At 45.2% G+C, this 24,360-nt stretch overlaps 1 protein-coding gene across 1 annotated transcript; it reads left to right on the forward strand.

Moving 5' to 3' along the window:
- Nucleotides 1–2,920: 2,920 nt before the first annotated feature.
- On the forward strand, nt 2,921–23,906 carry crb2b (crumbs cell polarity complex component 2b). The gene is made up of 13 exons (XM_027030953.2): nt 2,921–3,384; nt 9,901–10,593; nt 10,752–10,947; nt 12,740–12,879; nt 14,211–14,393; nt 14,520–14,633; nt 17,646–18,554; nt 18,712–19,271; nt 19,709–19,874; nt 20,278–21,145; nt 21,770–21,883; nt 21,983–22,109; nt 22,321–23,906. Exons 1-13 carry the CDS (start codon nt 3,318–3,320, stop codon nt 22,540–22,542), a joined length of 4,359 nt encoding a protein of 1,452 aa, XP_026886754.2. The 5' UTR covers nt 2,921–3,317; the 3' UTR covers nt 22,543–23,906.
- The last annotated feature ends 454 nt before the right edge of the window (nt 23,907–24,360 follow it).

Genomic DNA, 24,360 nt, shown 5'->3' on the forward strand with positions numbered 1-24,360 from the left:
CAAAAATTCACTTTTACATAGATTCGATGTTTTTCAAATTCAATGTAATGGATTTTTGTACTTCGACTTTAGCGAAATCATATTTTGTATTTACAGAATGACTTTGATTTGATACAGAAATCCTTGCACAATTTGAAACTAATCCTGCATGAAAGGGAGACAAAACACATTGTTTGCAGAAATGTCCTGAAGAAATGTCGGCTGTGAAAGTTGTTAACTGATGAAAGTTAATTGATTTTAATTCATTTAAATGTCCAACTGTGTGGGTTGTGTGTTTTTGCAAAGTTTTTTTAAATTATTATTTATTTATTTTTAAATAAAATTGTTTATTTGATTTCTCTCAATTTTTCTTTATTAATAAACTTTTCTTAAATGTTTTTCATTTACTTTATACATTGATTCTACTGTAAAATTGTCTGCCCTATGCCTGTTTCGTGTGCTGTTTTACAGGGCTTTATGTAGCCCTGCATTTAGGTTGATCAAAGTGGGCTATTCCCTGAATAAATAAATAAATGAAATGAATATTAGAAATATTGTAATATTTCCCATTTCTGTCAGGCAGATTTATATTGCCTTTTAGGCCCTGCCCATCTAGCAAAAACACACATACCTCATTTAGTAAAAATGCCACTATGAAGCCTATTTATATATTGTGGAATTTTAGGACAGTTAGACTACATACTGGCCCCAAGTTCCTTAAACATTGCCCATGAAAAACTCACAGGCATTATAGAGGCATTTCTTCTAAGTGAGGTATATGTGTGGGATGGGATTATTGTTTTTGTTAGGTTGGCAGGGCCTTAAAAGGCAAATATAAATCTGCCTGACAGAAAAGGGAGGATCATTTAGATAAGGGAGAGTTTAGACTCGGGGCACATCCACTGAATGTGATTTTTCTTTGTTTGGAGAGATGACTCAGTGCAGTTTGTATGTGGTGTGTGTCAGCCCAAGCGCTTCTCCACTGAAAGCCCCAGAAAGAGAAACGGCTCACGTTGACACACATTTCATTTTTACTCAGCCATAGTGTAATTCAGGCCTTCGGTGACCTGGAGTACTGCTATGGCTTCTGACACCACAAGCAGTGCGGTGTTGTCTGAAGTCAAAAATTCCTTTCAGCTTACTATCACTCCCAGAAATCACTGTTAAACTTTCACTTTCACTGTTCATTGGCCGCTGCTTCTAAGCACATCACAAATAGAAATGATGGGTTTTTTTTCCCCCACGCATTTCTCACTTGCCTCCTCGGGTACAGAAGTGAAGTTTTCCAGACAACATTTACACCTAAATGTTGATTGCTTGAAAAGCTTCGCAACACTGATGTTTCGGTTGCTCTTTGCGGACAGCGTGCGTGCTAAGCCGTGTGCACGGTTTGGTTTAGTGTTTTTCTAGGACCCTCTGCCAGCCATCTCTTGACATCGTTATGCACACCCCAGGGGTGCATTGGTGACAAGCATGGTGCTCACGATAAGCAGTGAGCGTGTTCTGGGGATTGTCCTTCAGCGTCTCTCCAGGAATCAGGGCCTGCAATTGCATAAGAGGTGACAACGTTTAAAGATACAGTATGCGCTTGGCACGGTCCAGCCTGAACTGAAGTGACTATGTGACAACGACATGTGGACCCTCGGAAAAAAGCTCTAACAAGAACACTTGTCTACTTTTTAAAAATGTTTTATTTCTGTAATTCCCTAAATTATAACCAAATATCAAATGAAAATGAAGGAGCACTCTTGAAGTTTTGCCCATTTTGTAGCCGTGTTTTGTAGGCCTATAAATGTGTAGTCACACCACAATGTTCTCTTAATGGTGTGCTTCTCTGAAACATCTGGAACACATATCCCCAAACGTGTTTTCGACCTCTCACGCTGCCCTCGTCTGACAAAATGCCTGGTAGACTTTGTGCCCATTAAAAGTCCTTTTAGAGGGGAAACCACCCCACCGGTGCCCTTAACAAACTGCCAGTGAGGAATGCAGCATGCACTCCAGCCGCTGGTGACCTGCATACTCACCAGCAGCACTGATTAAATGGAGGGTCTTTATTAGGCCGTGCCTATAGCTGTTTAATTCAGACAGAGCCGCTCTGCTCTCGGAACGGTGTGGGCCAGGCTGGGAACGGTCCAGAAGAGGCCCAGCAGTGCAATACAGTCGGGAGTGGGGGTGTAAGCCTCAACAGAAGTTCACAATGGGCTTAGCCAGTCAGAGCGTGACTCACTGCACTATGCCAAATCTGGACTGGACTGCTCTGGAAGCCTGATATGGTGGGAGAGGCAGAAGTTTCATCAGGCTGTTTGCCTGCAAGGCAAAACTGTAGAACGTAAGCATGATGTTTACTCCCCGGGAGCCTGGTGTGGCACCGGGATAGAGACATAATAGGAACATTTTAAAAAATGATCTTTAAAAAATAAATCAAGGCAAATACTTTTCCAAGCACATGTAAGTAAGCGCAGCTTATGTTGGTTTGGAGTGAAGGCCATGTGGTGATTCTATAGGTAATTGGTAGTGGTGTGTGTGTGTGTGTGTGTGTGTGTGTGTGTGTGTGTGTGTGTGTGTGTGTGTGTGAGAGAGAGAGAGAAAGCGCTGTGTATGTGTGTGTGTGTGAGAGAGAGAGCGCTGTGTGTGTGTGTGTGTGTGTGTGTGAGAGAGAGAGAGAGAGAGCGAGAGAGCACTGTGTATGTGTAAGAGAGAGAGAGTGACAGTGAGAAAGAGGTGTTTGTGAGAGAGAGCGCTGTGTGTATGTGTAAGAGAGAGAGCGTGAGAAAGAAAGGTGCGTGAGAGAGAGAGAACTCTGTGTGTGTGTGTGTGTGAGAGAGAGAGAGAGAGAGAGAGAGAGAGAGAGAGAGAGAGAGAGAATGAGAGATGGTTGGTTGGGGGTGGGGTGGACAGAGAGGAGGACCCCCACATTGCACAGCGGACGGAAGGGTAGAGAACCTTAAAGAAGAGAATATAAATAAGGAGATGTGCAAAATGAGTCAGCAAGAGCAGGAGAACTCAATATTAAGTTTAAGCAGAAAAAAACTAAAGAATTTACAACTACTGACAAATGACGTGCGCTTGCAGGAGTAAAGGGCAGCCCAGTCTCTAAGACCGTGGGGGCCATGATTCCACCTCGAAGTTTACCTCCCACCCTGTAGGGGTAATTACCATCGGTCCAGCGCAACAGAATTCTGTTACCCCTGCGCGCGTACTGAGATAGCACGGGACAACACACGCGCACAACTTTTCTTCAATGAAACACGGAGACTGCGGTTGACCGAAGATGCCGAGGAAACATTTAGAGCATTCGCAGCTGTAGAACTGGAAATCAAGAGTCACTTCAGGCCATGGAGTTTGGGCGGGTTTATTCGAGACATCAGAAAACGGTGCTGCTAACGATGATGTTCAAATTGGGTAGGCGTCGAATTAAACACCTAATTTGCCAATTTCACTTTAGAGCATGTTAACAGCTGATATTTTCTCGACAGTTCTCGGAGAATTACAGCATAGTTAATTCTAACTTAGATATTAACTTTATGAATACTTTTCAATCATTAGAAATGTAATGTACAGGCAAGAAACCTTTGAGGCTGATATGGTTATTTAAAGTTCTAAGTAAACATTGTGACCGGAAGCCATATGCCATCTGGACCTATTTTAATTGCGACTGAGTAAGTTATCATTTTTCTTCATGTTTAATCACGGGCGCCCAGCTGCGTTTGGCAGGTGTGTGCGTGTGCGCGCACGCTTTTGAAATGCAGCGATGCAGACGTGAACTGTAGTGAACACCTGTAGTGATAGGTGTGCACTAGGTGTGATAGGTGTGCACTAGTGTACCTGTAGTAATAGCTGTGCATTAGGTGTGATAGGTGTGAACTAGTGAAGCTGTAGTGATAGGTGTGCACATGCGCGTATGCGGGCTATGCGTGGCCGCAGAGAGAGGGCTGAGTTTGTAGTATGTAGGAGTGGGTGGGTGTGTTAATAAGAGGTGTAGCCTAGTAATTGGGAATTAGCTCTGGAAGCCAAGCGGGGCCAGCTGGCCCTCAGCTTGTTTAAAACGGGAGATAATCTAAAGAGCCTCTCACTGAGAGCCCTAGGCTACATGTGGTCCAAACATCGTGCACACTAAACGCATTCACAGTGTTTCAGCTGTTGCGCTTATACTATGTTCTTTTTTAAACAAACTAAAAGTAACGCAATTAAAAAGCATACAAACATCTGAAAGGTCGCATAGATCTTGCCTCTGAAGTGATGCAGTATACACCATGGAAAGCGACGCGCCATCCTGTTATAAGTCATTGTGCTGCGGTTTCTCGCTGTTCGCCGTCTTTCCAATAGTAGGCCATGCACGCAGCACGCCAGGCTTTGGTGGGGATGTTCGGAGTAACGGGAATGTCCAAGCCCTCGCCTTAATGAGGCAGTGACCTGTTTTCTTTGCTCTGGTTGCGGGTTGGCCGATGCGGGGAGTTTGGGGCAGACGGGCAGCACTCATTTCACGAGGGGGGGGGGGGGGGGGCATATTTGCGCGTCGCTATGGCGACCAGCGGGACTCTCGCCACGCTAGTCCTTTGTCTTTGGGCTGAATGGCAACTCGAGGGGTTTTTGGAGCGGTTCAGCTGTGGCAGAGCGCCCTGCACTCTGTTTCTCTGCGCAGCACGTCCTGTGATGGGGTGAAATATGTTTGTGGGTTTTCTGTGTGTATAGAATTGTTATTGATTGATTAATTGTTTTTTATTTTATTTTATTATTATTATTATTTTAGAAATTATTATCTTAATTGCACAGCAAAAACTCTTTAAGTTCTAGTGCACTTCTATGGTGTAATGTACCCACAGTGCAGAGAGCAGTGACTCTATAACACATGTATAAATGTAGGGAAAGCCACCATTAACAGTAGTTACTGAACTGTTAGGGAATGCCACATGCTTTAGAGCCTCATGGTTGTGTCCACTTCTGAAAAGAACTGCCGACTTCCCCAAATTAGTCCTGAGCTTAATGTGTGTTCCTATTCTTTTAGATAATTAGTGTGTGATCAAGGGCTCAAACATTTACCTCCATATAGAGCTTCTTTTTCTTTTCTTTTCTTTTCTTTTCTTTTGTCTGTTGTTTTTTTGTTAATATCATAAAGGCCCAGGTCCACCTGAATTGTTTAAACCAGTCACTGATTCTCTTAAGTTTAATTTATGGGTCTTGCGATGGCGTAGCAGGACGGAGTTCAGTGGATACCACTGATATATGAAGTGCCGTGGGAAAGAAGGCTGTGTCATCTCCAAAGGAATGCCTTAAACATAACAGGGTGATCCGGTAAAGAGCCACACACACACACACACACATTAATTACATTGTCATATATGGTTGTAGGTCCCATTTGCTGTATTGTCGAGCTGCAATTAAGCACCCTTATTAATGATTTCAAAATATGTCAGCACAGTTGTAACGGTTGGGCTCTCCTTCCCCGTGGCGAGTGGGTGTACATCCTTCTCCTTGTGAGATTCATTCCCCCTTAGAGCGGAGTCTTTCTGTACCAGCCACTGACGTATGCTATTCAAAGCCGCTCACCACACTGCCTGGGGTTTCTCATCCTCTCACTGTGTCCCAGCGGTGCCTTAGCGCCAACTGCAACACTGTGCTGCGTCTTAGGACGGTCACGGGGGCGGGCTGGCTCAAGGGAAGAATTTAGGGGTTAAAAAGTACGTCGAACGAATGCACTCTTAAAAGCATCAAGATTAGGTGGGATTACATCCTCTGAGGACCGGCTACACAGGGGCTAGAGGCTGTCTGTTCTGTTAACACGCACTGCAGGGTTATGGGGGCAGGTTGGATAGACTGTCAGGTTGACTGAGGCTGTGAGTATAGGGATAGGGGGGGCTATACCGTAAAGTAGCCTGACTTTTACATGCAGTCAGTGGTCTTCTGTTTTAACCTCTTCACATGTGACAGCTGGACCTGTGTTGCCAGTGAGGAAACACAGATGTGTAATGAATTTTATACATGTTTGGAATATTGGTGTTTTTTGAAATTTGAGAATGCTCGAGTTCATGCAAATGCTCAGTGGATAAGGTGAGCTCTGGACGTGGCGTGTAGCTTTGACGTGGTGTGTGGCTTTCACAAGTAGGTGTCCACGGTCACCTGGAGGGAACGTGCGGTTTGGAGAATGCGCCCATGGCTAGGAAGGTGGAAAAATGCCAGCTGCATTGTATTCATGAGTGTGACTGGTAAAAAGAAAATACCTCAAGTGGAGGTGTTAAACCTTCAGAGGAGTCGAGGAGTCTTACTGCAGGCGGTAGAACAATACAAAGTGGAGGAAGAGATAGATGCTGAAAAGAGAAAGGTTAAATGTTGATTTAATTGCATTCCTGTTTCTCTTGAATATGCATTATGAATACAATGAATGTGTAAAGATTATGAGAGACTCAAATATGACAGTGAGTTCCCTGTTAATTCTGGAGTGTTGAAAGAACTAACTCTGTCTGGTCAGCCAAGTTTGGCTACCCTATTGTTATTTACCCTGTTATTATTTTGTGGGATTATGACTGATTTATTAACTTACTTTGGCTGATGCCAAAAGATAGCATTAACTCCATTAGCATCACTAAGCTAATGAAGTATAGCCCATGCTCTTGGCCAGGATTGATTCAGGGAATAAAACATGGAATATCCCCAAATTCCAGCAGCTATGCTCTGGGTCAGAAGTTGCCCAACAATGACGTACGTAACAGTGACTCTTCTGAAACTTGATTGGTGCAGGCTCAAGCCGTGGGTTGAATGTAATACATCTCCCACCGGGTTTATGGGAAGAAGAACAAGGCCCTGTATATTAAATGCCTTTAAGCAAGATGCCTCGCTGTACTTTTCAGTTCATTAAGAACAGCTGCAGACGTTTAATCAAAACAGGATTGGAGGGCACCTGAGATCTAGCTTGTTTTCATCGTTTTGAACATATGGCTTGGTGAATTTACGCGTACTTTCGTGGAATTTATGTTCAAGGCAGGACAAATCATACCGGGATTAATACGCCCCCCCCCCCCCCCCCCCCCATTCATAGTCTGGGAGGCACTGCCTTGGAATGTGGTCGCTTACAAAAAGCATTTGGCGGGATAATAGGTAGGAAAGAAGAGGAAAAAAAGCTCATTTGATGACATCATACCAATTCAGAAAAGGAATTCTGAAAAAGTATGGAACTAAATTGATGTTTTCCATTACTGACACGCAAATAGGTTGCCATAGGAGGAATCACATCACAAGGCATCCAATAATTTAATGACCCCATTATTTTTACAGGACAATGATTGTTCATGCCTTATATTTATATGCCATTTTAGTAGTAGTAATGGTGCCACTGAGAACTCATTCTACACTCAGACTGTAGTGGGGGAGTGTGCGCTTCGTGATCTGTGATAAACACGTGGTATGTTCCCTGTGTTTCTTTAAAGTCAGGCCCTCTCCGAGTGGAGACGCTCTGATGGGGTACAGGCTCTGTCCCGGAGCCTTCGGCATACCACTCTCCTCTATGTGTGTTTGTGTGTTGGGGGGCGGGGGTGTGTTGGGGGGCAGGGGGGGTGTTGGGGGGCAGGGGGGGTGTTGGGGGGCGGGGGTGTGTTGGGGGGCAGGGGGGGTGTTGGGGGGCGGGGGTGTGTTGGGGGGCAGGGGGGGTGTTTGGTCTTGCTGGCCAATCTAAGGCGTTAGACACTAAAGCTTTCTGCCATGTTTTTCAACTTACCAGCAAATGCAGCTAATGAAAAGTGCCACACAAAGACATGTATGATATGTGAACATTGCCCTTTTTCAGAGGAGGCTGCAGATAGTTTCCTTTTGTCATGATTAACTCTGCGGCCTGTCTGGTTACCTGTCTCAATGCCTCTGTCTGCATGTGGGCTTGGAAACACACATGAATGCAGACATGAAGTCACACTGTTATACACACACGCACTCACACACACACACACACACACACACACACACACACACACACACACACACACACCCAGCAAGGCTGATTAGTCTAGATTAAAGGATGTGTCACACTGACTGCTTAGCTGACGCAGATGAACCATGGAAACTTACACTCAGAAAACTATTTTGCTTCGTACTGTGTTATTTGTTATGCAATTTTTTGTGCTCTTTTAAAAACAACCGATCAATTTCATTCAAAACCTTGCTTTATACCTCTTTTAAATCAATATCCTTAAGATATGGTACAAAAGGATCTCTGACCTACTTTTATCTGTAAAAGTGGGCTAAAGTAGATAAACCGCCGCTGGCTTGGTAGGCAATGTTAAATTAGTTACTGCCATGTAACTTAACATGAAGCATGTGCATGGAGATATTTATGCTGGTGTAGAAGTGTGCTCAGAGCACATTCTGTTTACGAGTTTTATACGACTAGTTAAGCTACTGGGAATAACATGGTTACACCATGCTGCTACCTGCACAAAAACCCTTTAATGCTATGAAGGAATGCCTTAACAAACACATCAGTACATTCCATACTTGGGTAAAGAATGTATGGATGAGAATATTTAAACATGGAGGTGCACTGTGCTTTAACACACAGTTCCCCTTGCTTCTCTGCTTTTTCTGCTCTTTGTTTTTCCTGTTCTGTTTCTTGGCTCCTTGTGTTGACCAGAAGATGATGGGGTCCCTCACTTGAGTCTTGGTTCCTCTCAAGGTTTATTTCTCACACTCTTAGGCAGTTTATCGGGGCTCAGAGCTCATATTATGTGCAAAATAATAGCAGTGTAACATCACTAATGTATTTAATTACTGATTTTGGTAGAAACGATAATACAACATGGGCAAAAATTCATGGCTAGGTGTAGCGGAGTAATGGGCAGCCAACAGAATCAACAGTCTTGGCATGCACGCTGCTAATTGGGTGTAATTGACTCATTTAATGAAAGGGGCGTGTTCGAATTAATAGCAGTGTGGCGTTCAATTAGTGAGGTCATTCATTCTATGAAGAAACAGGTGTCAGTTATGGCCCTTATTTAAAGAAGGAAGGCAGCAAACGTTTTACCTGCTGGTTTTAGCCCTTGATCAGTGAGTAAAATGGGTCATTACAGACATTGTACCGAAAGAGAAAGAAGATGTTAGCTGACTCCATGCCACACAGATGTAAAGCAGTTATCAGAAATAAAGGTTATACAACTAAATATTAGTTCAGTGAGCAATCTGTAAGCAACTTTGTTTATACTGTAAATATTCGAGTTTGTAAATGAAAATGAAGACTCTGCTATTTTTTAAACAGCCCATTATTCTTTTTTTCTTCATTTTAAGTAAAAAAAACCAAAACATATTTTATTCATGTTTTCATTTGGAATTGAGTGTGCAGTGCTCCCAGTACCTTTGTGTGTATGGAAATAAATGCTACTATGAGGATGGGCTTTTTCTCAGTTGATTTAAACACACTGCTATTATTTTGCACATAACTGTACGTTCCGATTGATTGAATTTAGAGATGGATTTTCTCAAGGCTTGCAGGCAGGTAGGAGTACACTGAGCCTCACACGTCACGTGCGCTGTTAAGTTTGACGGTTCTGCGTTGTTGGCACAGTAAGGGAGCTCAGATTCAGTGCTATGGACTTTTATGTTAAGCGTTCATAAAGGTGCTGATGAATCCATAAAAATGGCCTGAATATACTGGATTGGTGCCTATACCTGGAGGGAGGGTTGGTCTTGGTCTGTGAGCTTGACCATCCATCCACAGGACTGGACACAACTTCCACAAGGTTCTGTTAGTGATCTGAAAATAGCCAAATGTCTGTCCTTATTTAGAATCTGCAATGGTATGCAGTCTCAGGGCAGTGTTTGTCATATTTGGGCTTGCAACAACAAACTTAGAGGGTTAACAGAACGTGAATATGGTTCTTTTTCGCAGTCGGTCCACTACAGCGATCTGAAATTGTAACGAGAATTCACTTCTTTTTGTAGGAATATTCTCTGCAGCGACTGCCGACATCTGCGCATCCTCTCCATGTCAACACGGAGGCACGTGCATAGATGAAGTGACCGACTACACATGCATCTGCCCGGAAGACTCCCGTCTTTATACAGGTAAAGACTGCGCACTCCTATATGACCCCTGCGTCCACGCCAGTTGTCCCAATTGCAGCAGTGTCCCTGGGACAGAGAACTACACCTGCCCCTGCACCGAGGGAGTGGAAAGCCCTGGCTGCACCCAGAACATCGACGACTGCGTGGGCAACCCCTGCGCCGGGGTTAAGAGCCGCTGCGTGGATGACGTGGCCGGCTATTCCTGCCACTGCCCCAGAGGTTACGACGGCGAGGACTGCCAGACACGCCTAAGCGACTGCACGGATGACCCGTGCTCCAACAACGGCACGTGTGTCCCGACGCCGGACGGCTTCACGTGCCTGTGCGGCCCGGGTTTCCAGGGGAACCACTGCGAGCACGACACCGACGAGTGCCTATCCCAGCCTTGCCAGAATGGCGCCATCTGCCTTCAGGGCATAGACATGTACATGTGCTTCTGTGTGCCTGGATTTCAAGGCTACCACTGTGAGATAGACATCAACGAGTGCGCCTCGCAGCCCTGCAAGAACAACGGGACGTGCGTCAACAGGAAGGACCGCTATACTTGCGACTGTTTGTTGGGATTCAAAGGTAAGGACACTCTTCGGGCCTGCATCCTATCAGGCAGTATGGCGGCGAAACAGGCGCTATAAAAACACTTATTTTGAGTCGCTGTACCATGTGATCATGGAGAGGAAACGAGCAGTAATGGGTTCTTGCCGGTCGCGGCGTGTTCTTGCGGACCGTAGGAGTGAACTGCGAGGTAGAGATAGACGAGTGCGAGGGGGCGCCCTGTCAGAACGGCGCGACGTGTCGGGACTACGTGGGGCTCTACACGTGCGAGTGCGCGCCCGGTTACGAAGGCGAGGACTGCGAGGTGGATATCGATGAGTGTGCCGCCGCCGCCTGCCTGAACCGCGGCACATGCGTCGATATGGTGAACAGGTAAGAGCGTGTCTAAGCAGCCTCCAGGTGTGCTGACTCAGGGGTTCTGCGTGCGGTGCATTATCAGCGTATCAAAGCTAAGGGAAGTTCTCATCAATGAAAGAGTTCATAGAGAAACAGTCCTTAAATGGTTCATGAACATTTTAAACCTTCCAAAGCCCATTGAAATATATATATATATATATAGAGAGAGAGAGAGCGAGAGAGAGAGAGAGAGAGAGAGCGAGAGAGAGAGAGAGAGAGAGAAACAAGGAAACTCCTCACAATGCAAGGAGGTGTCAAATCCAGCACTCTGAGACTATACACTAAGAAGGGGGGCCAAACGACCAAGATCCAGGAGTACACCAGGATGATGGCCCCATGTGATGAAATGCTTAGTGAGGACAACAGACAGCAGAAACCTGAGGAGGTTGGAAGTGAGGAGGAGCAGGAACCATCATGGGAAGATAAACCCCTACACAGTATTTACCACAAGCAGATAGCAGAAGTGGCTGATATGGAAAAATCCTATCAATGGCTGGAAAAAGCTGGATGGAAAGACAGCACGGAGGCACTTATGACAGCTCAGGAACAAACTCTAAATATTAGATCAATAGAGGCTGGGATCTACCACACTGATCCCAGATCGCAGGATCCCAGATGCAAGGTTAGGGTTAAATATATACTCATAAATAAATTTGATCAGAATTCTGGAAGCCATGGTATCAGTGGTGCCAGAATCCCTGTAACAAATGGCCTCACATCTAAAATCACAACATCAAAAAGTTGAATTCTTTCATGCCATACCAAAGACATGAAATTAAACTGCTGAGATTTAGAGGTTGAATTTCCCTGGCGTGTGAGCCATGTTGCCAGGATGTGACATACACTGGGGATCTCTTCTGACAAGACTACATCACTGCACAGTTCACTGTTCTGCATCAGCTGATTCAACATCAGGGCGTGATCAATTAGCTGGGGCTTTAACTCAGGTGTGTTAAAATCTAAAGTTAAATGTTACCGTTCATGCTTTTGGGTGAGGCGTAATTCTTAAGCGCCACCTAGAACTAGTCTAATGTGTCTTGCGTCTTCTTTAATTAGTGTGAAAACCTGCTGCTTTAAGCACTGTGCTTACGCTGACGTTAGCGTGGCAGCCGTAAGTGTGACTCATCAGATTTACCCGAATGTTTCTGTAGGTGACTCAGTTCTAACTTTCCCTGTTCTGGCTGTTAATATATCAGCATCTCATAACTTCAGTTCCAGGTACGCCCGTTTGCTTTTTAATCAACGGTGTTAATGTGTCCTCCTTGTAAGTTAAGGTTCTGGACCTTTTCACCTTTCGAAGAATTTCACTAGATTGATTCAATATTTAGTTCATAAGTCAGGGACCAATTGCTGGTTCAGATCTGAGTGAAAAGCTTACATATATATTTCTGCCCTAGTGAACTATGTATTCATTACTACAACAGAGATTAACACTGGACCCCACTGGATTTTTGAATCCAGAAAGAATCCAAAAAAAAAAAGACACTTCACTACAGTGATGGGGTAGTTAAACTGCTACATTATACCACGATATTGAAGAACCATACTAAGTTGAAGTTATAGTAACTAGGATATTACAAATAACATGCAGCACAAATATTAAATACAGTCATGGTACATGGATACATTCCAAAAACAAACAAAAAACCAACCAACCAAACACATTCGACACACAAACAAACAAGCAGGTCAGTGGTTGTACTGGAAATTCAATATCTGAGTATATCTTGAGTTTGAATCTAACTTGAGTTGTTTGGGCGAATTCCAGCTATGTGTGTGACTGCAACGGAACGGGGTTTGTTGGGGAGTTCTGTGAGGAGGATATTCTCGAGTGTGCCTCTGATCCCTGCCAACATGGAGCTACCTGTCAGGAAGGGGTTAACCAGTACACCTGCCTCTGCTGGCCAGGTAATTTTCTGCTATATCTTTTGGATTGTATCATTGGTAGTAACTTCATGTGCTGCGTCAGGTAGGCCACAGTTTTTTATTGTGATAGAAATGTGCAATGAAACCTGAGGAATTCTAATATAAAGTGGACGTTGTGGTTTTGAAAAGATACCAGCGGTATCCTCATTTTGACATCAGCCCATTCTCACCTGTTGGTGCAGTACCTGTCCCGTGGATAGTTTTCCCTAGAAGTGGGCTTTTTGCGTATTTCTTATTTTGCTGAACACTGCCCTCTAAAGGAGAAAGTGTAGAGTTGCAAATATACCCACTGCTTTTTGGTCTTGGCCCCAGGGCACTCATGTTTTGTAGAGCCTTTTATTTTCACCTAGGTCTAACACCCGAATGAACCGAGGAGGTAAATGATCATTCACAAGGCGTATGAGACGTGCCAGTGCAGGTAAAACTGGGCAGTGCTGATTAGGCTATAAAGAACCACTTCTTAATTAGTTCATGTCAATAACCATGCCAACAAACTTGAAGAAATCACATAAGCAAGATATAACACACGCGGATATTATAAAAAAAAACTTCTATTTTCGCTCGACCCTTTCCGTAAACTATAAATTGTAACTTGACGGTAAGTCAACACATTACTGTGGTGACATTCTGACACGTCAGCTCTAGATAAAGTCAGTATCAGACCACCTCTGAGAATGCGCAGGCACTAAGCCTATTCAGGACCGTCTGTAAATGCCACAGTCCTCTGCTGTGCAACATACTCCCTGGTGCTTTTACCTTGACCCACTTTGTTAATGAGGGTTCACGTGTTAAATAATTAATTCAATCAATCACACAGTGCTTTGCCCGTTAGGGACTCCTGCTTCTTTAGAGGCGGATGAGAAATGTCTCTGAGATAAGCTCCTTTTGACTTTTTTTGAACTGAGCTGCATTTATTAGCTTTTTCACATAGACTTTGTGTTTTCATTCGGAAAAGTTTAATTCACAAGAGAGTGAAATAGAATTTTTTCTCCTGGAACTGGGCCTGGGCTTAAAAATATACTGAACATGTATTTAAATATGGGATTTATTTATTTATTTTGCACATGGATGCAAATTGTTACACTGTTTCCTTTGCCCTTGTAATCAGTTAACCTGTAGAGAAGGTAGAGCAAGCTACTGTCTTCACAAAGGTGATGGTTCTGTCTCCCAGGGAACACACTGATGAATGAATATGTAAATATGTAAACTGCTCTGGATAAGAGCATCTGCCAAATACTGTATGTAAAATATAAGTTGTGTAAATGCAGACCAGTGAAATAACGGAAATCTGGGTGATGGGTCTTGCATGCCAGGTTACGAGGGAGCCAACTGCGAGGTGGACGTGGACGAGTGTGAGCCCGAGCCCTGCGAGAACGGTGGCGTGTGCGTCCAGCACTCACAGGCCCACCACTACGGTGTCCTGCCCGGGCTGCCTGAGACCTTCAGCTACGAGCACGCCAATGGCTTCCTGTGCCGCTGCCCAGCGGGCTTCGCAGGTGGGCCAGGCCGCAGTCTGGCCGTGGCCGGACGGTTTCGTTCGGCTTTCCTGTGCGACGAATCGATGAGAATGTTTCGTGAAGGTCGCATGCACAGACATTAGCATGCCCTGCTGTGCTTCGCAGGCGACAACTGTTCGGTGAACGTGGACGAGTGTGCATCTGCGCCGTGCAAAAGTGGTGGAAGATGTGAGGACCTGATCAATGCATACCGGTGTGTGTGCCCTCCAGGGTTTGAAGGTGAGAAGCGTGTGTGTGTCTGAGCGGCCGTTACTTGCAGATATGTGCTTCTTGCCTAGAAGTCTCTGGGTTCCGGTCTGGGTAAGGTTACCGCCTTTGCCGCAAATAGTCACAAAAGTGGGATGGAGCGGTGAGACCATCGGGAATGCAGCCATTGTCGGAAGAACCTCCCTGCTTCCGGGGATCAGCACGAACCTCCCTGCCCTGGGTGGATGCACAAGTGACACTTAGCATGTGTGACGTGCACTCTAGGGTCCTCGCCAAAGGAGAGGACGGTGTGAGAGAGAGGTCATTTTTCAGGAAGGTGTGTGTTTTAGATGTCATGCCAGGGCTGGTCTGGTGGTCAGAGCAGACGTTTGCCTTCTGGAATTTTCTTTTTGTTTTTACTCTCTGCTTTATCTTCCAAGTATGTGTGTTTATCCTCGCAGTAACAGGGCCAAAAGCAGCTTTCGTGCATTCAGAAAGGCTTTATAATGGAAAAACCTGTGCCCCTGGACAGCTCCGTGCTCGATCTCAGTACTCCGTCTTGTGTAGTGAGGCGTAACCTGTCTTGGTTGGGCGTGGAATAATTAGCCGCGGTCTTCTCCCTGCCTACGCACAAGCAAATAAACCTTTTTTTCAGTGATATCCTAAAGATATTGTCAGAAAGGATGGTTTCTAACAGACTCAACCACGCCATCACGATCGGTGTTTTGTCCCGAACTGCAAGTGCATGCAGGTCTGTCTGAAATTTAGCCATGGAGGAGAAAATGACTAAAACTCCTCAGGACTGATCAGCCTTAAAACCAAAGCGTACCTGTTATTAATAAAATGCCGATTTCCCCTTTGTGTAAAGCAGTGTTCCTGCATCTCCTGCAGTGTCTTTAGGTGTACCCTAGTTAGCAATGATTAGCCCAGTGGGCCATTTAGACAATCCTAGCTCCCCACTGTAACAGGATGCAGCTAACTTTCTTCCCACGTGCACTTGCTGTCCTAAAACAGGCGTAATCAGTTACTTGGGGAGAGGCGGTTCCTCTCACTGCTCATGGAATTCCTGCTCGGCCTCGCCTTCTGGCTAAAATCACATCCTCTGTAATGAGTCTGCCACAGGTTGCTATTGCTAGCCATCACTCCTGCCGGCCGGGGCGGACAGGCATTCCTGCTGTCAGCGCTGACAGGATCCAGCTGTGAAGGGAGAGAGAGGGAGGGGAGTGAAAGCAAGAGAGGGGAGGCACGGTGGATTATTAGCCCAGGAAGGGCAGCTCGGGAGTGGGCGAGCGGTAACGGACTCATCCCCTAATCACCCCTGCCCGCCCTGGTGCCGAGGGGAGTGGTGCGTGTGTGTGTTTGTGTGTGTGTGCGCGCGCGTGTGTGCGTGCGTGTCGGACACCTTTGTGCACGTGTGTTGCGGGAAAAAGCCGGAGAGAGCACGTGAGAGAGGGAGAGTAGCAGAGAGAAAGGGAAAAACAAGAAGGAAGTAGAGCCATATATATATATACAGAGAGGGAGGGAGAGAGAGAGAGAGAGAGAGAGAGAGAGAGAGAGAGAGGGAGAGGGAGGGAGAGAGAGAGAGGGAGGGAGGGAGGGAGAGAGAGGGAGAGAGAGAGAGAGAGAGAGAGGGAGAGTGAGAGAGAGGGAGAGAGAGAGAGAGAGAGAGAGAGAGAGAGTTGGTGGACAGCTGCCTCGGGACCTGTCACTTTTCTGTCAGTATCGGCCACAGCTCGGCGTGTCGAGGAGCGTCACTGTCGCTCGGACGTTTGGCAGGATGAGAGGACTAACTGTGGCACTGATTTGGTGTGGGCTGATTCCCCTGACAGGTAAAGCGTCCGCCTGCTTTCCGCAGGTCTCCTGGCACAGGCTTGCCTAACATTAACACCAGCTAAAAGACACAGGATGGAGAGTGCTCCCTGTCGCCGTTGTCTGGGAAAGAAATCGCAGCACAAGTTCAGGCCGTAAATTCCACGAGAATGTGTAAGAAGGTTCATCAGCTGATGATAAATATATTTCCCGAAGTTTATGTGGTTTTCTTTTAGGCAACGTTGAAAGATGGTTTTTCTCTTTTTTTGTATTTTTGTAGTTTGTATTGATATTGACATAGAAGTATTTGATTAAATTCTGATGGTAACAAGGTTATTTTACACGTACTGAAAACTCCATATTCAAAACATTCATAGTTAATATGAATTTGCTTAAAGCACACAACCCATACATTTTAGATTTTTATACAGAATTTTACCAAACAGAGACAAAAGCATTTACAAATGCACTTTCTGGATAGATTAAGGACATCCTTTGTATTAACAGTGTTATTACATGAAGCAGGAATCATATTAAATTACAGCACTAATTAATGTTCATTTTTAAAAAGGAGAAAACTCAACTAGTAAGTGATCTGTGGGTGACCTCAAAGTATTATTCAGATTAGACATACTCACATTCTGAACAGTACTGGTGATATGCATTCCATACATTAATATGTGTAATTATGTGTGTAATTGTATAGCTAGAATAAGGTTTAGAGGCCAGTGTCTTAGCTGAGCACAGTAACTTAAGGAATGAGGGTCAGAAAATGAAGGAACTGTTTTGGTATTGCCAATATTCCTTTTCCTTGCTCCTTAAAACCAAAATTACTGAAACTGTACATCCCTCAAGAAATATCTCTCAAGATTAGAAAATAATCTAAAAGATAACCAGCTGGGATACTTTCTCACTGGCCCTATTAGTTGCTTTACAAAAGTAACTATTAGTAGCAATTATTTGCTTTACAAAAATTCTGTAATAGATAATGCATATTTAAATGTTGTAGGTAATAATAATAATAGTAGTAATCATGGTTTTATTGCTATTAATATTGTTTTAATATTAAAACTAATATTAGCAATGTTATTAAATATCTGTAATTATTTAAGAAATTTAAGAGAGAAAAAAACAGCTCAATTTCTCTTTGAACTACACAGGAAATGACCTATGAAGTCAGGAGGCTTAATGGAATTCATTTAGTGATGACCTTTGTCCTCTTCATTTCTATTCTAGGTGTAGTCTGTGAGAGCAACATTGACGAGTGCAAAAGCACGCCATGTAAGAACAGAGCCTTTTGTGAGGACGGCATTAATGAGTACATCTGCCATTGCCGCGCCCCCCCCCCTGAACAGCCGCCTTGGGGCGGCCGTGATTGTGACACTCTGCTGGTTGGCTGCGTGGACCAGCCCTGCCAAAACGGAGGCACCTGTTTGCCTTTGTTCCACGAAGACCAACACCATTACATCTGCAAGTGCCCTCCTGGTTTCCATGGTGACCGGTGCACGGTCCCCACTACTTTTTCCATCTCCACAGCAGACCATGTGCTCGTGGAGGTTCCACGAAACAGGACTGCTAGGGAGGCGGGGCCTCACACACTCACTGTCGCACTGAGGTTCCGGACAGCTTTACCGGATGCGGTGCTGTTCTTCAGAGGAAGGGCAGATCATTTCTTCACACTGGAGATGACTGGTGGAAGTCTCCTAGCTACTGCAGAAACAGCAAACTTACAGCTGGAGCTGCAGCTCCCGGGCGACTTCAACGACGGACTGTGGCATGAAGTTTTCGTCTCTGTGGATGGCAAACATATTCGGATTTCAAGGGCTGGGAATGTCACGGGTCCCGTAACCAGGGACCACAAGCAGCCTTTTCACACGCAGGGTCTGGAGGAACTGTATATTGGTGGAGCCCCACAGGATTGCTTGAACAAAACAAAGACTGGGAAGGGCTTCATCGGCTGCATGGAGGACCTCATTGTTGACACTCGGCCCATTCTACCCCAGAACGTCTTTCCACAGCTGGGCTGTAACAAGACAGAATGGTGCGATCCAGACCCTTGCTCCCAGCAGGGCCACTGCGTTGACCTTTGGACTGAGTACAGGTGTGACTGCCACAGGCCCTTCTACGGAGTCACCTGTGCCCATGGTAAGGCCCTAGCTAAAGTAACAGTAGTAAACGGAATTTTTTCCCAGTTTCTAAACTACAGCCGGTACATAATTGATATGATTATCAGTGCCATTTTCTGAATTCAAACTAGTTTAATGCACTGTAACGGCTATTGTTGACATGCTCTCCTTCACAGAGCACACTCCATGGACGTTCAGCCACGAGAAGAAAAGAAGCTTCGCTGCTTTCCCTATAACTCGGAACCATGGCGGCAACGTTACCGTGTCATTCTTCCTGAAATCGCTCAAGCACGACGGCCTGGTTTTCCAGCTGAGGCGGGGGGACCGAGCCTACTTCACCGTGTTCTTGAAGGGAGGCGTGGTCTACGTTGCCATGTCCTCCTCCGTCCAAGGGATTCCGAAGCTTGTCACGGACGGGAACAAGGCTCTGGTTGCCGTCGACATCCAAGGAGGATTCTTGTACATCAATCGCACAGAATTCCTTTTTAGTGCTGGGAATTTTACAGCGTTCGAAGTGAAGGCAGGAGACATGGTGTATCTTGGTGGGCTTCCAGAAGCGAATGATACCGTGCCATGGGGTGGGCACTTCAAAGGGTGTCTACAGGATGTGCGGTTGGATGACACTCAGCTATATATGTACTTGGACAGAAACGCCACAAAACCCGAGCATACGACGTACTTGCGAAGTGTTTTGCATGACGTACTGGAGCACTGTGTCAGCGACCAAGCATGTATGGTAAGATATTTTCTTTCGTTGAAGGCAGATCTAGAAATGTCCAAGAACAGGGATTATAGAGGGCTGGCAGTTTAAACGAATGTCATATGGTTGCTGTGTAGCTCATGTTCGGTTTATGGTACTTTTCTTGTATGATACAATTTATTTATAACATTTTAATCAGGGATAACTATTTGTTCCAAGGTTCATTGAAACCAATTTTTGTACATGCCTCGTGTCCAGTTTTTATGTGTTTGTGTTGTGTCTGATGTGTTTTCCAAACTCCAACACATCAGAACCTCCAACACCAAGTGTTAGAAAAAGAAAACTAAACTCTTAAGTGCTTTCTTTGAGCTTGCCAACTCTGCCCTAGACCCTTTTGTACAGAAATGCACATTGTCCTCCACGCACCTGAAGTGCAACAGAACAAAAAATGAAATGTCCTCTGCTCACTGTAGGTGCAGCCTTGCCTGAATGGAGGGAAATGCCAGCTCAAATGGAACGACTTTGTGTGTTCCTGTCCACTGAACTACACTGGGAAGACTTGTGAGACTCGGGTGTGGTGTGCTAGTGATCCATGCATCTTGGGAAGCTGGTGTGTGGACCTGCCCGATGGATATGAATGTGAGTTACTTGGTGGAACATTGTCTGCAATGGGGTGGGGGTGAGGGGTTGGTGAGTTTGAGAACTTCAGACTGTGTGAGCAATTGTTGGGACCTAAGAGGTCTAAGGTCATAGATGCATGTGTTGGGTTACAGGGAGAGTTAATGAAGTTATCAATTGCCCTTCAGGTTCTAAAAGGATTTTAACTGCTGTTTATTTTAAAAATACATATAGCTATAAGCCAACACACTTATATACACCCTCCCCACAAGATAGCATTTTAAAAGAAAAATCCATGCACAGAGAGAACATTTAAGAAAAAGAAAGTTCTAAAGTTTTTCTAACCTTGGAAGTACTTATTAATTTTTACTTTCTATTTTTATAACTTGTAAACTTGAACATACTCTTCATGCTCTGGCTCCAGGCTTGGCTAACGCTACATTTGAGAACAATGCTTTAAAGTACAATGCCAATGGCTCTCTGTCCGCCTCTGTGACAACGGTGTCCGTGGACCTGAGGACTCGCGCAGAGAGCGGGACCGTCCTGCGCGCCACCGATGGCCTGAGGTTCTTCAGCCTGGGCCTCTGGAACTCCACCTTGCTGCTGAAGATCCGCAGCGGTGACAGCCCAGAAGAGCTGGCCTTCAACGGCACCGTGGTTTCTGACGGAGAGTGGCACAGGGTGAAGCTCTCGCGCAGCGGCTCACGGCACGCCGCGTGGCGCTGGGTGCTTGACGTGGACGGGCACGTGACTGGCTTCATCCAGGCTGACGCCACCAACCTGGACTTCTTCAACCATTCCACGGTGTGGCTGGCGGAGAACTTCACCGGGTGTCTGGGGGAGGTGAGGGTTGGGGGTCTGCATCTGCCACTGGTGGAAGGCGCGAAGGACGAACGGCCGCAGTCCTCGCGCTTCGTCCTCTACGGGGGCGGGATGGGGCCGCAGATGGGGTGCGCCGGCGCCCCCCTGTGCCTCTCACGGCCGTGCCTCAACAACGGCTTGTGCCGGGACCTTTTCAACCGCTACAGCTGCGAGTGCGCCCCGGGCTGGGAGGGAGAAGTCTGCCAAAATGCCAAAGACGAGTGCGCCTCTGGTCCTTGCGTCCATGGGACCTGCAGGGACCTGTTAGGGGAATATCAGTGCGAGTGTGCCCGGGGCTACGGGGGTCGCCGCTGTGAGGAGGATGTGGACGAATGCCAGGAGCAACCCTGCGCCAACGGCAGCTTCTGTCAGAACACAGTGGGTGGATACACCTGCATCTGTATGCCACCCTACGGTGGCCAACACTGCCAGTGAGTTCTGCTATTTCCCACTTCACTCTAGAACTATCTAAAACTATGTTTTGATGGGCATGGGTGGGGCAAATTCAGGGATGTTAGTCGGTTTCACCTGGGGAAGACAGGATAAGGGGGGCATTAAATAATATATCTTGTGCCTGTCTGAATCTGAACTATGGTGACGGCACACTCTGAACCAAATAGTACAGCGCAGCGGAGGAAAGTTATCAGATCGCCCCCTGCTGTCTGCATTCAAAACGAAGGTTAACATTTTGCCCCGATCATGATTCGGTCTGAAAAACTCGTTTATAGACAGAATTTTAAAAAATCGATAACAGACATCTTTCGTGATCCCATTTTACCAAACGGATAAAAAAGGGGATGCAAAGATACTTGGCTGGGGCCTCGAATCGAAAAACCTGACCGACGTCTATTAGCGCACCACCCAAACTGTATTCCAAACGGGGGTATTCCAAACTGTATTCCAAACAGGGGTATTCCAAACTGTATTCCAAACGGATGTATTCCAAACTGTATTCCAAACGGGGGTATTCCAAACTGTATTCCAAACAGATGTATTCCAAACTGTATTCCAAACGGTATTCCAAACGGATGTATTCCAAACTGTATTCCAAACAGGTGGCCTTTCCCCTCTCCACGGTGTGAAGATGTGCAGTGTGCTAATGGAGGCGTGTGTACAGACAGCGTCTTATGGACCAACTGCACCTGCAAACCTGGCTACACAGGAGACAGGTGGGAACTGGATCCTTCCTTCTGCGTAATCGTAGCGTCTTACTTAGCCGCCCCAAACCTACGTCAGGGGGAAACCCGATTTAACTGTGACCGTTTCAGATGCGAGGTGGAAATAGATGAGTGCATCTCCAACCCCTGCCTCAATGGCGCCACCTGCGTGGACAGGCCGAGCCGTTACCTGTGCGACTGCTTGCCGGGCTTCAGCGGCGCCAACTGCGAGACCCCCGTGAGTAGCAACCCCTCTCAGCTCCCTGTTAGCTCACTCCTCACTCTGATCGTCAACCGCAAAGCTACGGAGCCTTTAGACAGATGCGGAAGTGCACGTGAAGTGTCCACGTACGCGCGGAACGTTGTTCGGGAACGACACTGATAGCTCGTTTTGTTCCTCCCCTCCCTTCCCATTCCACGCGCCCCCGCCCTCTGGTCCGCTGCTTCAGAGGAAGCCGCAGGGAGAGCGCGTGCCCTGGCTGCTGGTGGCCCTGCCGCTCGCGTGTCTGGGCGCACTGCTGGCCGCGGCAGGACTGGTGTGCATGGCGCTCACCGCCCGAAGGAAACGGCGGTCTGAGGGCACCTACAGCCCGAGCCAGCAGGAAGTGGCTGGAGCACGGCTGGAGATGGGCAGTGTGCTCAAGGTACCCCCCGAGGAGAGGCTGATCTGACCAGGACCTTCAACCTTCGGCCCTTGGGGCGGTTAAAAAGGACACGGAATGCAGATGGTGTGAGTGTGGTTTCTGAGTGCGACACCGAGCAGTATTTGGGACCGTCACAGTGAGTGACTAGACTCGTGACAAAGCCATCGGGGTTGGCTTGTGATTTTTGAGGTACAATTGGCTGGATGATAAAGAGTGAAGTGACTGAAATGATGAGACTTTATCAGTTCATGCTGTCTGGTTTACATTTTCTATAACAAAGAAATACAAAAAAAATGTCTAGATAAAGCTGGATATATGTATACTATTTAAATGACAAATCTTTATTTCTCCATTCAAGCTTCTCATGTACAAAACATTTGAAACAGCCGGATATTTAGTTCCTAAAAATGAAACTCAGAATGTGTTAATGAATCAGTTGGCAAAGTGAATCACAAATGCTGCAGAACTTTACCTTTCCTGCAGTGCAGTCCATGTGAAGGACTGGGTCATTTCCCAGCTGTAGATGAATTCATGATGCTGTAGTTTTAGTCTGTGAAGAGTAGCTTACACTGTGCTCATATATAACAGTCTTACCTGCCTGCGTTATAGCTCTTTGCTGAACGTTGGTATGCTATTGGTCACTTTTTTACAAAAACAAAACTGAAGTCAAGGAAAGTTAATTACTAGTTTAAAATGTGACAACTTGTAAATAAAAATAAAACGAACCATTGTTAGGTGAATATTAAAAACAAATACACGTATTTATTTATGAGCTCACTGTTCGCCAGTTTGAGAAATAATTTTTATAACGAAGAAAGGAATTAAGTGCACATGCCTCTTTTTTACTAGCTACCTAAATATTTTTTTTACAAAGTCATTTTATATTTCTGAAAATGTTGGTGTTTTTTTTTTCCTTCAGAAAGCGTGTTTATAGTTTTGTTCTAGTCATATTAACAAGCTAGGTGTCATTTAGAGCTGTTTATAAAGTTTTTATGTGCACGTGCCAGTCACTGGATAATGCTCCACACACGCTGAAGTGGTGGTGTGCCCTCACATGTTTGGTGTGTAGACTGTTACATATTTAACACTGGACTCTTTTCTTCACATCATCATTTGTCTTGCGACATTCAGGTTGATGAATACACTGAATAATTCTATGTGTTTTTTCCACATTTGTAATGTGAGATTGGATAATTGTAACTATATTTTTGTTTTGTTGTATTTTTGTCTTTTTTTAATTTAGTGTACATTTTTCAAAACTAATTTGATGATGAATAGGTTATAGTTTGTACTATCACAAGAACCATGTTATTATTTTAAATGGGGTACTTTAAATTTGGAGGTTATTATTTTTGTCAATTGATAATAAAACAAAAGGTTTAATAAAACTCAATCAAAAAAGACACACTTCGGTGTTTCACTGCCAACTTTGTTTTCGCTTGGACCCATGTCCCTGAAAGAAAAGTCTTGAATTTAAATCCTTTCCTTTTCTGAAGATTAGGCGTAATGAGCTTCCAGTATTTATTACTCATGACGCTCGATCTCAGTGGGGATTCCCTGCCAGGTCAGACGACCAGCGTGGCCATGTACGCTGGCAAGAAAACCATGCAGAATAATTTAACTTTAGCAAAAAAGATATATATATATATATATATATATATATATATATATATATATATATATATATATATATTTGACTTAGTAGCATAAAAAGTACTATGAGGTCCACCTATTTTATTTAATCGGTCAAAAAAATAAACATTTTGTTGCCCAGTTTAACTAATACCATCACAATTGGTATTCATATATTTAAATGATATTAAAATAATTAAAACACAAACAGGA

Source organism: Electrophorus electricus, chromosome 23, assembly GCF_013358815.1.
Source record: "Electrophorus electricus isolate fEleEle1 chromosome 23, fEleEle1.pri, whole genome shotgun sequence".
NCBI classification, from domain to species: Eukaryota; Metazoa; Chordata; class Actinopteri; order Gymnotiformes; family Gymnotidae; genus Electrophorus; species Electrophorus electricus.

Excerpts from the sequence above, each read along its gene's own strand:
- crb2b (XM_027030953.2), top strand. The coding sequence starts at position 3,318 with ATGGAGTTTGGGCGGGTTTATTCGAGACATCAGAAAACGGTGCTGCTA. Across the intron at positions 14,634-17,645 it reads GTGCCCTCCAGGGTTTGAAG|GTGTAGTCTGTGAGAGCAAC; the intron begins GTGAGAAGCGTG and ends TTTCTATTCTAG. Across the intron at positions 18,555-18,711 it reads CGGAGTCACCTGTGCCCATG|AGCACACTCCATGGACGTTC; the intron begins GTAAGGCCCTAG and ends TCTCCTTCACAG.